This window comes from Pezoporus wallicus, unplaced genomic scaffold, assembly GCF_028554395.1.
Source record: "Pezoporus wallicus isolate ANWC-B61680 ecotype Strahan unplaced genomic scaffold, APGP_CSIRO_Pwel_v1 scaffold_3294, whole genome shotgun sequence".
Lineage (NCBI taxonomy): Eukaryota > Metazoa > Chordata > Aves > Psittaciformes > Psittacidae > Pezoporus > Pezoporus wallicus.
This window is the reverse complement of record NW_026635478.1, coordinates 8,802,869-8,818,724: the sequence shown is the minus strand read 5'-3', so window position 1 is coordinate 8,818,724 and position 15,856 is coordinate 8,802,869. Positions and strand designations below refer to the sequence as shown.

The following is a 15,856-nucleotide window of genomic DNA, read 5'->3' as shown; positions in this document are numbered from 1 at the left end:
ATCTATATTTTGTAATACTTCTTGGAGCAATCCAAAATGAGTTACAGCCACTGTATTAATATGTATCCTACTGAAGTCATTAGGGTTGAAGGTTAGTTTAATACATTCAGCTTTTATGAATTATTGGTAGATGTTCCTACTGCAATTCTAGGCTATTGGATATCACCATCATCACATATTGTGGCACAAATGGAAGTCATTACTCCAAACAGACAAGTGTTGAATGAGCATAGAGATTGCTGTATTGCATGTTATTTCGAAGATGTTAGTTGAGCTGAGCAATATGGCATTAGCAGCCTCGTAATTTTGAAAGATCAGCGTACCTTTTTTTTTCTCTGAATTTTTGAGGATGCCAGGCTGAACCCCAGAGCAAGAATGTTCCAGACCTTACCTCCCTCTTCTTACTCCTCCCACGCCTCCCTTTTCTTTCTTGCCTTATCTCTGATTTCTCTATGTCATGACTTTCAGGAGCAGCTGGCTGGGCTTTTAGCTCCTAGGGCCTGATTCAAAATCCGTTGAAAGCAATTTTCCCCTCTGTCTCTGCAAGCTCAGGATCAGGCCCCTCATGTTGTCTCCCAGCCTGGGTTCAGCAGCAATAACAGTGTAAGTAGCAATGATGATACTCTGCTGCAGCTCATGGAGCAGGGCAATAAACTCCTCTGTCATGTGCAGGAGAAAAACAGAGCAGAGGTCTCCATCAGTTTGGAACAATGAATCTTCTTTTTTTTATTTTGTGTTTGTTACAAAACGTCTCTTGAGGTCCAGTCCTCTTGTACACACATTAAGAAAAAAGAAGGGCAGGGGGTGGAGGAAGGAGGTATGAGAAAAAGAATATACAAAGAATTATCTTACTAGATTAGAGTTAACTAGCTTTTTGGTAGATATGATAGCTGTTGAGACTTCTTTAGCCTCTGTGAGTAAAGTAAGTGCAGTACAAATGGGCATGCATATTTACTTTGCTTCTCTAGTTCTGTGACACCTCTCAAAAAGCTTGATATCTATACTTTGTTACAAATCCTTACCCCTGCTTTTTGGAAACATGTCTTTTTTTATGCTTAGTACAAAGTAATTTTTTACAGAAGGATTTACCTCTGCCTCTCTGTACCAAAGGCTGTAGTTAACATATTGGTTGTTTCTGTTGTATTTATCTGGAATACACATTTTGCTTTTAATAAATCATGTTAAGTTTCAGTGGATTATGGTAGGTAAATGGTTCACAGCTGCTGCTTTGTGTCTCCACAAGACTACCATTTTCTATTTCTTTTCCTCTTTCCCTTTTGCAAGTTTTTGTTACTTTGGGTGGTTACAGTGCTCAGACATGAAAAAAACAACCCTACCACCAAAACAAAAATCAAATACACAAAACAATGTTTTCCTTGTTCTAACAGGACTGAAATATTTTAAAAAGGAAAAAAATCATAACATTCATATACTACATTGTATTATTCTTCCCAGGTCTTGGGTCAGAAACATTCTTTAGAGTAAAAGAATACTTTTCCAATTAAGGTTAGTCTAGCTTTCTACATGTGGTACACTTTTAAAGGGTAGAAAAATACACATTTTGGAGATAATAATAAAAATTTAAACTTTTTTGTATGTATAAGGAGGACTCTAATTGTGTATTTCTAAAGGCAGATTTGTTTTCCTGTAAGACTGCTGATTTATCTCCTGAGGCTGTAATATGAATTCAGACATAAAGAAATGTAACAGTAGTACATGTGTTCCTGACTCCTATTTATCTTTGAGAATCCCAGCCGCTAGTGGCATTTTTCATCCTTGTGAAATTCATTTTTAGTACAAATAATGTTAAAAATAAAAATGAGACAATAAAGCTTTCATGTGGCTGTTTATAGGCTAGAAAGATACTGAGATACGGTGAGTGGAAAACATTCTGAAATATTTACTAAGAGTTTTTCCTGTAACACTTATTAGGTACTGGCACGTAAATCTGGCTGAAATCAATACTTAATATGTTCTTTCTGCCCTAGTGTCTTGCGTGGTGGTCAAGGCATATGAAATACGCAGATGATCAGAAGGCACAATATTCTTAAAGCATTTTTTAAAGGGTCACTAATAGTGTTGTAGATAAAACCATTAATTCTACCTTATTAAAATTTACATGATAAAAAGAGATGGATGATGTACATGGAATGATGCACCTTATCAGAATTTTCTTTTGACATGTGCCTTTTCTTCTTTTAAGCCACCATGACACTTGTCCATTAGTGTGTCAATTTAATGTTATTCCTGCAGGTTCCAGAAAACATTCACACGAATAGTGTAGAGCATTATTGACAGTAATTATCCCAAAATCTGTGTTTATTTGGATACGTACTTAGGACCAGTTCTGTTTGAATAACAGTTTGAAAAGAACTAGGGGAAAAAAATAAACATAACCAAAAAAACCTGGAACAGTGTCAGTTAACCTTGTGTTGCGTATTTCAGTACAGAGTAGATTTTAATTCTAGGATATAGTCCAGAATCTACTGAAGTTCGGTGAAGGATGGTCATTCGTTTTTACTGTGCTTTTGAGCAGGCTTTTACACCTTTGCTTGGCCTCTGACTGGAGTATGTGTTTGGTGGACATTTGGCTGCGTTTGCCCTATTGCAAGTTCAGAAAGTTAAAGGATTTCAAGGAAACTGTGGATTTGTGGGGGAGGTGAGATGGAGATTTGTTTGCAATTTGCTACCTTTATGCAAAGTAATGAGTCTGCCTTCTGAGAGCGTTCACGTGGGGTGTTAATGTGGAGTAGCTGTCAAAGCACATGGTAGCATACTGAAGCTTTGACTTCTCCACTTGGGCAACCTTGAAATAAAAGTCAAGAAGCTATAGATGGATACAAAAGCAGACTGTGGGAGTGTAGAAAATGATGAGAAAACTCCACTAGTTGTGAATATCAAGGTCACAGTATGCCAGCTGTCCAGTCATTGTTGAGATTTTCATGAGCAAAACAGTAGATACTAAACTTAAGGAGGACATGATAGCTTTGAAGTATTGAAGGGTTGCATTTCTCACCCATGAGAAAGGGTAAAGGACAAGAAACTGATTTGAAGCTGCAATAAAGAGTGATAAATGACTGGTTTTGACAGACTGAGCTACAGTTCAACCCTTAAATAATGTATTGGAGGCAAAAGTTTTTCTCTGTTCATTAGCACTTAAAACAGTCTTGCTTGCTCCTTTAGAACTGCAAAAAGATGAAGCGGAAGATATACAGTCAGAACAGGAAGAAACATTTATGCCTCCAGCACTTGCGGATCCTGAGCTAAATATCAATCACCCCTACTATGATGTTGCAAGACATGGCATCATCCAGTTAGCAGGTATGTTTGGAAAATACTATGAGTTTACCTTACTGCACCTCTTACTGCATTTTTCTTACTGTATTCCTCAAGGTGATGCATAGGAATCATGTTGCTGTCTTCAGCCTTCATCCTGAAAAGCAGCTGAACAGTAATATATGAACTCGGTGCTTTTCTGTGGATGAATTATGAGCTAAATATTTGGGCTTAATCTTGCTTAAAATATAACTATAACAATATATTATAATCTAAGGCCTAGCTGTGGCTGTAACAGATCTGTGCTTTATTTTTGATAAGCTGTTTTGTTTTCTGAATAACTTGAAATGTTGTGTAGTCACATTTAATCATTTTCTAGTCTGCCCTGGAAAGGGCATGCAACCAAAGAAATGGGTTACTGTATAAAAACTAACAAAAGGCAGAAAGAAAACTGTTGACATTAAGTGTTAACTGCATTTATCATCTGACTTTCTGTTGTGACATGGAGAGAAGCTATGGGTACATAGCATGTTTGGCTATTGGATCGTTCAATGTTTACAGTTATTTATTTTTAAAACAGTTTGGCAGCGTATAAGACATATTTATGATATCAAAGCACTTCTTTACAGTATGCATAGCCTATTTTTTTTCCTTTGGGCTTATTTTTGGCACCAATGTGCTTGCTAAATTAGTAGCGTTAATAATCACAATCCTGAGCTAAAGAAATCGATACAATGGGAAACAAATAGCAGTATTTAACACTGTTCATCCTAATGAAGTCTAGGATTGTGCTGTGTTTGCTTTTTGCACCTCATACTTCAGTGAGCCTAGATTATGATTTTTCAGGAAAATTATGAGCTCGGGTTATACATAGGTAGCTTCTTGAATTCAAGCTGTAAACAGGATGTTGTCCAGGCAAATACCAAGTTTAGCAAAACCTCTAGTGAGGTATGGGTGACTGTGGGAGCGAAACCTCTGGTAATTTGGCTTCCGACTTACAGTGGAAGGAGAATTTTACCCATAGTAACTTCTGTTTTGGAAGCTTCTTATACACAGATAATAATTACCTTTCCCTTCTTCAAAACTAACCATCCAACATAAGACTCAAATGCATAAACAAGTGAGTAACAGATTCATGGTCTTGTGATACAAAAGCTGCTACCTGCTAACCCACTATGATGTTTCTCACTCAAGTATCAGTTTTGGGATGGGGGAAATACCAAGATATAGAAGTTATAATGAAACCCTTGAAATCACACTGACAAAGTGTGAAATACATGTGTTAACTGACAGACTGGATACACCAAAGTCACTCTAACTGTCCACCTAAGAATCTCTTCCATCTGCTGTATTGCACAGTGCAACATGATCTTTAAAAGAGATTCAAGCCTTTTTTTTCTCCAGCTAGTATGTTCAATATCAAATTGTGATGCGCCATGTATTTACTCGTTCAGTTTTAGCCATGCACAACTATTTTCTAAATGTTTGTTGTTGCTCCTCATTCTTCACTCACTTAAATCTGCTGTGGAAGTCATAAGCATTTGTTATTTGGTGGTGTTAATCCTAAAGGGTCTTTTAGTGTTTATTTTCCTTGGAGGAGCCATCATGATTTGTGCTGCTATGGGCAGAGCTAGCAGGTAATGAGCTGAAACCCCAGAGTCTGTGCTTAGAGAAAGCTCCTCTTCTCCATTCCTTTAGACTGAGGAAAAAGGGAAAAGTTGGCAATCTTAGTAAGTTCTCCTTGACTGATTAATAAGGCATTCCCTTTATTTAAAAATAAAGGAGTAAAAGTTTATATATTACCAAGTCAAACAAAACATGTAACTTTTGTAGTCTCAGGACTCCATCATTTGACTTGGAAGAGTTAAAATTGTGGGGGAACTAGAAAAAGGGAGATATTTTGGAATGAGAAGAATGAAATACACTGGAGCAGTTCTCCTTAAATATTCATGCTTTTACTGCTGGTAAAACAGAGAACATGTGATAGAGACAGAATTATAACCAGCCTGCCCTTTCCAGAGTAGTCCCACCTGGCTTCATCTCATGTATATACCTTATGCCTGTGTTAGGAAACATGAATGTGCTTCAGTGTGGTGGAGTGAAAGCCACAGTGTTTTTTAAAAAGACCTACCTGTACCTTCAGTAGTTTCATCTTGGAACTTGCTCTGTATCAGTGTGTCCTGCTTGAAATAAAGTCCAAATACAAGGTATGCTCCCTGCTTAAATTTGCCAGAACAAATGGAGGTATTCACAAGATGAATACCAAGAGGCTGAAATGTTGGATTATCTCTGATGGTTTTGTCCTCAATACTGCATTCTCTTGCAGGGAAGTAAGTCCCCTAGCCACTGTTTATTCTCAAAAAAGAGTGACTTTAACTGCCATTTCAGTCAGAAATATATGATGGGGTTTTGCAAATCTACTGGACAGTTTAAATGCCATAGACCAGAAGCATGCTCCAGACAGCAGTCTGCCCTCTCTAAAGCAGTTCTGATGATGGGATGTAAAAGGAGAGCACATAAGAATGCAGATCCTGGGGAAGGTGAAATATGATCTGAATATGCTTCACCCCCACGAAATGAGACCTCCCTATCCCCAGTGTGAACTGGCATGGAGTCAAGTTTGAATGTTGTCTGGATTTAGATTCAAGTGAGGGAAGGATGAACTCTTCAGATCTCCTTTACACCTTGGAAGAAGCCAGTCCCATTTGAAATAGATAATTTTATATTATTTGTCCCTACTTTATAGTGGTTTTAATCTCTTTGAATAAGACAAAATATAATTTCAGGAATGGTTATTTTAAAGCAATTCTGAAAGCTGTTCCTTTACTTTTAATGCTGTGATTGAAAGACAATGAGATTTTTTTTTTTAATTAATTGAAGAAAAAGAATTAATTTAGGTGAAAATGTTTTCAGTAATTTATCCACCTCTTACAGTATCTATTTTCCACTGTTGAGTTACAAAAAAAATCTAAAATTTATCCTCACTTCTCACAAATTAGAGTGATTTATAGGTGCTTTCCATAACAATAGCTTTGACTGTATGCAAAGAAGATTTTTTGAATTGTATTCAACCAGTGTGAAAATACAATTAAATAAGAATAGAGGACATTTTTAAACGATGTAAGCTTTAATAACTGTTTATTAATTACAGACTGATTTATGTCACAAACCAGTGTGCAACTGGTGAAGCATATGTAAATGGAACAGTGCTACAGTGCTGGTTCTTTTTATTTCTATTTTGAAGGAGGAATTTCAATCTGTTAACTTTAAAAGAAACTTAAGATTGTTTTTCTTTGTGGCAAAAAGGAAGGGACATACAAGTATATGTGGTGCATCATGCTTCCTTATTTTCTGTAGTTTGCTTTCTTCTGAATGTTTGGAGCTAAAAACCAGTGGAGAAAGATAATGGAAGGAGTACATTTACCAGAGAGGCTGGATGTTATCCGCTTCTCTTTAAAAATGTTTGGTGACTTTAGACTGTGGAATAAACTAAGTTAATACAAAACTACATTTTTGATCTGAAAGCAAAATGTCAAGGAGCAAAGCTGAAATTGCACTTCTTTGTTTGCTTGGTCTCCTGCAGATGTGAGGCATCTTTTAAGTTCTGAGTAAGTCCAAGTAGTAGGGAAATGATGTTTTTGTGGGATAAAAACACAAATCTGTGTTGATTTGAAATTGTCATGCTTCCAGTTACATTCTCCTTTGAATGTGCAGATAACTACCACTCTCCTCTTTACCCTTCAAACTGCACTTCTGCATATTTGGGTAAAAATTCTATTCTCAAAGTCATGGGATTCAGACTATGTCAGGCTGGGAAGCAAATGCTCCATCAAATGCGATGGCATTTCCCAGGGTGCTCAGCCACAGCCCTTATGATGGAGGGCATGGGAAGCCTCCTTCTTTTTTGATCAGCACTTCGCATGTCATGTAAAATTTTGATGTTTTTCAAAACGTTACTGATACCTGTGAAGAAAGAACAGCTTCTTTGTTTTCATTAGCTGCCGTCACTAATTGGAAGCTGTCACTGTTAAATAGTTTTTAATGAAATTGATGTTCTTGGTCACCTTTTCTGGTTTGCTTTATAGCTTGCGCATCACTTGGTGGTGGGAGAACAGGGTGCTCTGTTCTGTTGTTAATTTGAGAAAGTTTCTCTGCCTCTCATTTTTCCTGTTATTGAAACTATGCAATTATGTTTATTCATGTTCTAAGTGTGTATCTGTTTGCAGTCTTTTATAAAGGTGGTTATTTTTTCTGGCTTTTGAGTCAGTCAAATGTGACCACCAGTAGCAATTAATGGCTCATTTAGTACTTTAACTGGAGATCTTTCTTAGATTTATTTGCTGGTGAAAATTATTGTCTCTAACAATATTCTACAGTGCATTGTAACAGCAATTTTTTCACACATAAGTCATGATTTAGAGAACAAACTTTTATTAGTGTTTTAATTTAATTTTAGTACATCATTCGTATTAATGCATGGCACATTATAACTATTCTGAGAATATCAAATGAGACACTTTAAAGTAACTTCAGGAAATAAATTATGGTCTGTTTAAGAATGATATGCAGACATAACTTGAGTACATACAATTGTAATGTCGTGCATATTCTTCCTTTAGTGGTGCTCAAGCATCTTATTTAACCGTGGAGCCAGAATTTATTTTTAATGCGAAACAGGCCTTGTGGGATGAAAAAACACATTTGAGAGAATGAAAATAAGCAGTCAGTCAAAAAAAAAAGAACAGGAAGAAAAAAACCAGCCAGCAGAGAAAGCTGTGTTTCGGAAGTCCAAAATATACGACTATTGTGATAATTATCAAAATTTAACCTGAGTTAAATCTTTAAAGGATGTTAAAGCAAATATCAAAAGGTTCTTTGGTTGTATAAATAAAAAAAGGAGAGGTGATTTTCTGTGAAATGAGAATGGGACGGCCATCAGACATAAACCAGCTATATCTGTCAAACTAAATACTTCATCTTGGTTTTCAGTAAAGACAATGATTTTGGTATTATTAGGAAATCTTTTTAAGTCCTGTATGTGATGTTCATCTGCAATTTATTATCTAACTCTTGCCAACTGTGTTTAGAAAAGATGCATTTACATTGGAGCAGGATAGAGAATAACAACGTCAGGGAAGAGATAGGCAGTCTACCTTGTTTCTGAGCAGTAAAATTAAGGCTGGGAGGGGATATGATCATTGTCCAGAGTGCCCTTTGGGATGGTAAATAGTAATGAAAGAGAAGTGCTACTTCAGCTGATGTCATTGTCACATGATCAAATTTGTACAATTTTGCAGTAACTTTTAGACTGGAATTGTGAAACCAGGTTGCTCGTGGTAAAAGCAGTGAGCAAAATGAGCAAGGAGCAGAAAGAACTAACTAGTTTTTTAAATAGAGCTCAACAAATCAATGGAAGGATTATGCGGTGCAGATCCTGGTGATAACACATGCTTGGAGTTAATAATGCAGAATGAAATTATACCAAGAATGTCAAATATTAACTCAGATTAAACACTTTCTGGGGTGTTTCTATATTGCTTTTAAGGAACTAATATCTTTCATGTAGACATATGTTAAAATCTTAACCTCCCAGTCTTCAGTGCCAATTTACCTTCAGTATGAGCACTTGGCTTTCCAGAGAGTCAAACTTGGGTGTGGAGTGGGCATGGTACAAATACCAGCCTTGTCTATACAGAAAATGTGGGTGAAGCTGTCATGAGTCAAGAGTAAATGAACTGGAGTGCAGCAATATATGCTTTGTCAGAGGAGCTATAGGTCACTTAGGATATTCAGATTTTGAAAAGCATACTTGTGTGCCTTGCTTGTGTTTTAAATGTGGTCTGAATGTAGCAGTGCTTCTGGAGGACAGTATCTAAGAAAGATTGAGTTGGGTTAAAAAAAAAAAAAGTCTAACTCAGAAATGTGACAAAGCAGATGCCCCAAGTGCTTGTAGGCAAAGTGGCATTCTGATAGATTTTAGACATAAAAGTGAAAACTGGCCACTTACAAGACTGCTAGAGAAAGAAAACCTTTTATGTTCCACAAATGAATGCTGCAGGAAGGCTTAAGGTTCTCCTGTCAGGAGTTAAGCACCACCAGCCACCTTTGAACATGACCAGCCACCTTTGAACATGACTTTCTCTGCTTAGCTTCATCATTTTCCCAGCAACTGCTTCATTTCATTGCAGTGGTGGCCAAATTGCTTTCTCTAGGCAATGTGATTTGACAGTGAAGTTGCCATATGTTTTGAGTAATGATGGGCGATAGAAGTAGCTTGTATCAGAAGATATAAGGCATTCTTCATATCAGTGAGGTTCTACTGCATAAGTAAATGAGTGTTGTCTTTACTAATTGTTTTGTTCACTAGGTGATGACAATTCTGGGAGGAAGGTGATTACCTTCAGTTGCTGCCGTATGCCCCCTTCCCATCAGCTCAATCACACCAGATTACTGGAGTAAGTTTCTCTCAATTTCCTATGTGGACTACTTTGCATTTTATATGTGAACTCCTATTAACTTGTTTCCAGGTGAATGAGGTTTCAGGCAGGAGAAGCAGGAGGCAAGGAGTGAAATGAAAATAGGATGTAAGACCTACTAGTTTTAATAAGTGTATGAAAGGTAGATGAAACTGCCAGAGTTACTTCACCTAGAATCTTGACTAGTAGAAGCAATTCACTGTGTACTGAAATTAACTTGTAGTCTTTTTTTTTTAATGGATTCTGATTATATTTTAAAAACTGAATTTATGATGAAGACCAAAGAAAAAGCAATTTTAGTATTTTAGTGTTTCATACATATATTCTCATAAATGGCAGCATTTGCCTAAATTTGTTATACTTTATGTCCTAACTCACTCAGCAAGAGCATTGTTTACTTATTTACATCTGAGTCATTTTCCTTTTTTATAAAGATCTGCATTATGTACAGTTTTATATGTGTCTCACTTTGTAATGTTTGGGGTTTTTTTGTGTTAGAAGAGGTTGTAAATATGTAGAATTGCAACATTCTTCTTTATACACTTGCTGAAGCAAGGTACCAGGACATGTTTTTGCCTTGTAGTTTGTCACTACATGGAGATCTGTTCTGCCATTAGAGTCCTGTCCTCTTTAAGCATTTTAAAATTATTTGGACTTCTTGTGCAGCCTCCATTGCCAAAATATTTGAGCACCTTTCAGCTGTCAGTACCCTCTGTCATTGGAAAAGACAGAAACACTGTTATATTTTCAGAAATAGAAAAGGATTAGAAAACAGGTTACTTAAGAAATGTGTTTGAGACCTTGTTCTTCACTTTTATGCTCTTCACAGCTAGGGTATTTCCACAGTGTGAAGCCAGAGTTTCACGTGTAGCATAGAGGGAGTGTTAGCCCCCAGGAGAAAGAACCTTTCCAGTCAGCTTCTCACCTGGAGGAGCTACCTGCAGTGATCAGTAGGAAATGCCAAAGAGATGAGTGTGGGGAACCACATTTCTACCAAGTGTTCCTCAGTTCTGTGAGGAAACACCTCAATGAAACTAGTGTTTCTGGCTCTTATGCTCTTCTGGACTTAAACACTTACATGTTTTCTTATATCTGAGCTGACATCAAATTCACTTGGAAAGTCTGTGCTAAGAGAGAACTGAAGGCAGATGTCTGAATGTGAAGCTAGCAATACAACTATGAAATGATCTGTTTTTAAGTAGTTAAACCCAGATGTTGAATTCTGAGAAAAAAGCTGCAGAGTAGGCCCAGATTGGTAGGTATTTTGTGATAAAATCACTAAAAGAATTGATTTGGTAAAGTTTTTGTAATGTCCCTGCAATTCTGTTACAGCCTTGGAACAAGTAATTGTACAAAAATACTGGTTATTTTATACCCACAGAACTCTCTCAAGTACAGGCTTTCTGGATGCAATGTGCCAAGGAATTTACATGCTGTAAAATAAAAGATCAGGCACTTCACGTGTAAGAATATATATTTAGATATATTCTTAATTTCAAACTCTTCTTAAAAAGTCTTGAATGACTGTTACTACTACTTCTTCTATTAAAATACCATTAATACTCAAGTTGGGGGTCAAACCAGCATTATATTAATTGCAGTGGCAGTCTTTGTCCCAGGCTATTTGCAGGCTAAGATTTACAGTATGCTGAGTGAATAAGCAGGTATATGTGATCGTGGGAGTGCAGTGTAAGAGTTGAAGTTACGATCTTTTCCGTGCAAAGCTGGGTAGCCACAGCGGCCTTGATACTTGCAGATAGCCACAGCCTAATAAATGGCACATGGTACTAAGTATTTTATTGAATTAAAATCACTTACATACAGTTAAGAGCAATAGCTGGGGCTCAATCACAGAATAATAAGCTAGAGAAAGTTGAAATCTAATAGAGCAAGAAGTGAAGCCAGATTGTACTTCTCCATCATTGCTTTATTTGAATCATTGAGCTGAGTGATAGGCCATACAGTATTCTCAATTGTAAGAGAAAGGGAAGAGAAAAGCATCTTAAACTATACCATAAAAGAATGAACACACAGAAATCTGCTTATAAAGCATGCAGTATTATTTCAAGATGGGAATAAGTATTGTCGTTCTTTAAATTAGTTTTAAGGGAAATGATGTATGAATACAGTCCCCATCACACAAACAAGAGAAAGGCAAATATATTCAATAAAACAGTCTAGAGTAACAAGTTGTAATCAATAATTAGGTCTAATGGATTTTTCAAGAATTTAGAAAATTTTAAGTTGAAAGGAAACCCCAAGATTTCATAGAATCATTTTGGTTGAAAGGGGCCCTAAAGATCACCTAGTTCCAACCCCCCTGCCATGGGCAGGTTCGCCTTCTGACATGGCCTAGAACACTGTCAGGGATGGGACAGACACAACTTCTCTGAGCAACCTGTGCCAGTGTCTCACCGTCCTCAACGTAAAGAATTTCTTCCTAATCTAAATCTCCCCTCTGTCAGTTTAAAGCCATTCCCCTTTGTCCTGTCACTACATGTCCTTGTAAAAAGTCCCTCTCCAGATTTTTTGCAGACCATGGAAGGCTGCTATAAGGTCTCCCCAGAGCCTTCTGTTCTTCAGGCTGAACACCCCCAACTCAAGATCTTAACCTGTTTTCACAGGAGATAGATTTTTTTTTTTTTATTTATCGTTTTGAAAAGTGAAAAATGACATTGTTTGCTTGGCTAAAAGGAAGGAATTTACAAAGACAACAAGAAAGGAAAATAAAGTTGCTGCCAGTTAAAATGCATATTTTTAAAAATTTCTTGAAAAATTCAGTCCCACATTGTCTTCATCTTTTAGTGATTCATGAGCACCATAGTTTTTGTAACAATACACATTCTTTCATATTTCAGGCTTTGCAGTGATGTGGAATTATTGGCAACGTTGCCACTAGAGCAAGAGGAACTTGTCAGATAAATACGTTGAAGCATATACAAATTTGCAGTCACTAGTGTTCTGTGCAAAAATAGCACATTTTCTTTCTCAGTTACTGCTTTAAAAATCTCATCTAGTAAACTGTCTTAAAACTAAAATGTTATCTTTCTCCTCAGGTACTTAAAGTATACTCTGGACCAGTATGTAGAAAATGATTATACAGTTGTCTACTTTCACTATGGCCTGAAAAGTGTGAATAAACCATCTCTGAAATGGTTACAAACAGCCTACAAAGAATTTGACAGGAAGTATGTCCCCAAAATATTTGGCTTACTCTTTGGGTTGTGTAATGTCTGTAACTAACTTCCATGAAGGAAGCAGATCTTTCCTCATCTGTCCACATCTAACAGAGTTCATTTTGCCATTGCAAATTCTTACAATGATATATGTGCAGTTGGTTCTCTTGTGTCTTCTGTGCAGCACTAAGGAATGGCCGGAGTGCTTTGGTGGTTATGCAAAGGGATAAAAAGCTTTCGGAACAAAACCAAGAGCTGTTGCCTTTTCAGTGCACTATTTGACAAGATACCTGTGGCACTTTGTTGGTCATCATTCTTGATTATCTCACAGCTGTGTTTGAACCTTTGATCATCCCAAGGCTACATGTGTACAAAACCAGGAAAGATAAGTTTCTAACAGTCCATTTCTCACAGGCCTTGCAGCATTTGTTGGTTGTTACCTGTAAAGCCCCAGAGGGATAGCTGTGCTTGTATATGCCTGACCTTTGGAACAGCATTGACTATGGCTCATAACTTCATGGGTTAGTTGGTTAGGGTGAGTTGAGGCCAAAGCTTCTAGGTAGATAGAATCTAAAGTTCTGATGTTTATTCTCTGAAAGCACATGCGTATGAACAAAGCAGAAAGTTCCAATTGAGATCAGTTAGTTTTTTACGTGTTTGAAAGTTGTTACTTGTTTGCAAGCTGGCCTCAAGAAGGCAACATGACTGAAAGTAAAAATATAGTTCTTTCCTGATAGTAAGAGTGTATGTGTGTGTGCATGTGTATGTTGGGTGAGATGGATCGTGTCTGATTTTTCCAATCTGGGAGCTGAAACAAGAAGCAGATCTCAAAAAAAACTGTGAAAAAGATTATTGGGTATTTCTAGACTAGACTGGGAATAGGGCCAGTGAAATACCAAACCTTACTTTGGAAATTGAAGTTGAGATGTACACACCACCTCAGGTTAGTTTAGTGACAGAGCTCAGACTTTCGTGAATGTCACCCAATAACCTCCTAATACTCTCAAACTCAGTAAGCAAGAAGATGAGGTTGTGCTTAGCAGCTCCCAGAACAGCAGTGGAAAGCTGTCATCTGAAGCCTCTAACTGCTTTCAAGAGATACTGCTCTCCACTCAGCAACAGACCAAAAAAGCTTATTTTTGCTAGCAGGTTTCTGAATATTGTTAGTACCATCTATCTGTTCTTTTTGGGACTGGGTAAGGGAGAAGAAAGGCAAAAGTTTCCTTACATTTTGTCTTTGACAAGAGATTTGGACTACAATACTTTTTTTTTTTACCATGCATTGACAATTTCTGAAAATAAAACATTGTACCATTTGCCTTCTGAGAGAATCCCAGGTCAAATTTACAGTTGCTGTATGGGGAGAGGTAGTACATGGGCAGTATCTTCTTTGTTGCCTTTGGCAATGCCTACAGGTGGACAGTATGACTGTCATTTATGCCAGACATCTGTTCTCTTCATTCCCCCACCACGGCCCAGGTAGCAGGAGGACCAAAGAGGAACAGAGAAGCTCAGGTAGCCAGGCAAAACCATGCACCCATCATTTTGTTCACAGTTGGAGTGTCTTAGTATACTGTCATTGAGAAGCTCAAAGCAACATTCACAATCCAGCATGTGTGTTAACTATACTAGCCAGAGGAAAAAAAAGCCCAAAAGTAGCACCTTTCAGACTTCTTCCCTGTGTATGTTTTGGAGTCAAAGGAAAAAGATGACAGAGAAGAGTACAGAGGATGATAGTGATTCGCTAGCATCATGAAAGCAGATGTTCAGTGGGAACAGTTTCAAAAGAATAGATCTTGTTTTGAAGGTTTATAGCAGAGGCTTAGTAAAGTCTTTTGGACGTTCAGTTGTAATCCAGGAAATAGCAATGACTTATGCCCGTTGCTTCAACATACAAAACAAAACGGAAACGTCAGTAAAACTATTCAGGAGTTTTCCCTGTTAGTTTTTATTGTTGATTCTGGGTTCTTGTCCACAGTGGTGCCAAATGCACAGGGATAATTATTTGCTTGTGTATGATAGTGGCTTTGTGAAAAAGTTGCTTTTGTCATTCAAAGATGTATGGGCCCAATTAAAACCCAAAGCAAAGAACTGTTACAATTGCTGTCTTAGTTCCTTTTCCTTCTCTCATCATAACCTGTTAGAAGAGGGTTTTTCTCTGGAGCTCACGATCATTGTTTCGTAACAGCAAGTGGTGAATACTTTGGGGAGCAAACTTAGCAAAGTAAGAACCAACAATTTATATATAAAAGCAGGATATTTCATTATGTGTCTTTCTTAATTTCATTTTGCAATAATGTTGAATAAGAGCAAAGTCTTTTTGTGCAGCCTGGTTTCCATTTCAATTCCAGCCTACTAGAATCTGTTGTTTATGTGTCATGATATGACAGTGTAGAATCAAGCAAAGATACAGTGAGGAAAGGGTTTTGTTTCATACAAAGGGGACTGTTCAGTACAATACAGCATGGAGTTGGCTTCACCTCTAGTAATTATAAACAAAACAAGACAAAGGTAGTGGTAAAAATAGAAGATTAGGCGTAAATTTTACATCTGAAAGTTTAGAAATCTTCTCCAACCTGAAACTCCTGTAAGTAGGAAATAAAAGGAGATGAAGTAATTGTTTGTAGATTTTTCATTCTCTTCTTAATACTTTCTTTTTCCCCACTTCTGCACCCTTGGTATTAAATCTGTGAGACAGCAGACATTGATTAGGAATGTAGTAGTGTTACCTTGGCCTACTATTGTGTCACCAATACTGACCATTTTTTTTTAACTTAGGGAGGGGGGCTTCATTTTACGTTCAATTTCTTCTAAATTAGGTCTTTTTAATGTGTTTGAAAAGAATGCTGTATAATGTGATAATACCTCCCATTCAGTTGCAGCTATTCATTTCTACCATCTATGATGCTCAACAGTCTTCTAACAATT

At 37.1% G+C, this 15,856-nt stretch overlaps 1 protein-coding gene across 2 annotated transcripts in view; it reads left to right on the top strand.

The window, feature by feature from the left end:
* ARHGAP8 (Rho GTPase activating protein 8) overlaps positions 1-15,856 on the top strand; it is a 71,312-nt gene that overhangs the window by 19,773 nt on the left and 35,683 nt on the right. For both annotated transcript variants that reach the window (XM_057427079.1, XM_057427088.1), the window contains exons 3-5: positions 3,184-3,321; positions 9,644-9,731; positions 12,809-12,940. In XM_057427079.1, coding sequence (XP_057283062.1) covers positions 3,184-3,321; positions 9,644-9,731; positions 12,809-12,940 — 358 coding nt within the window. The remainder of the gene's footprint in view (positions 1-3,183; positions 3,322-9,643; positions 9,732-12,808; positions 12,941-15,856) is intronic.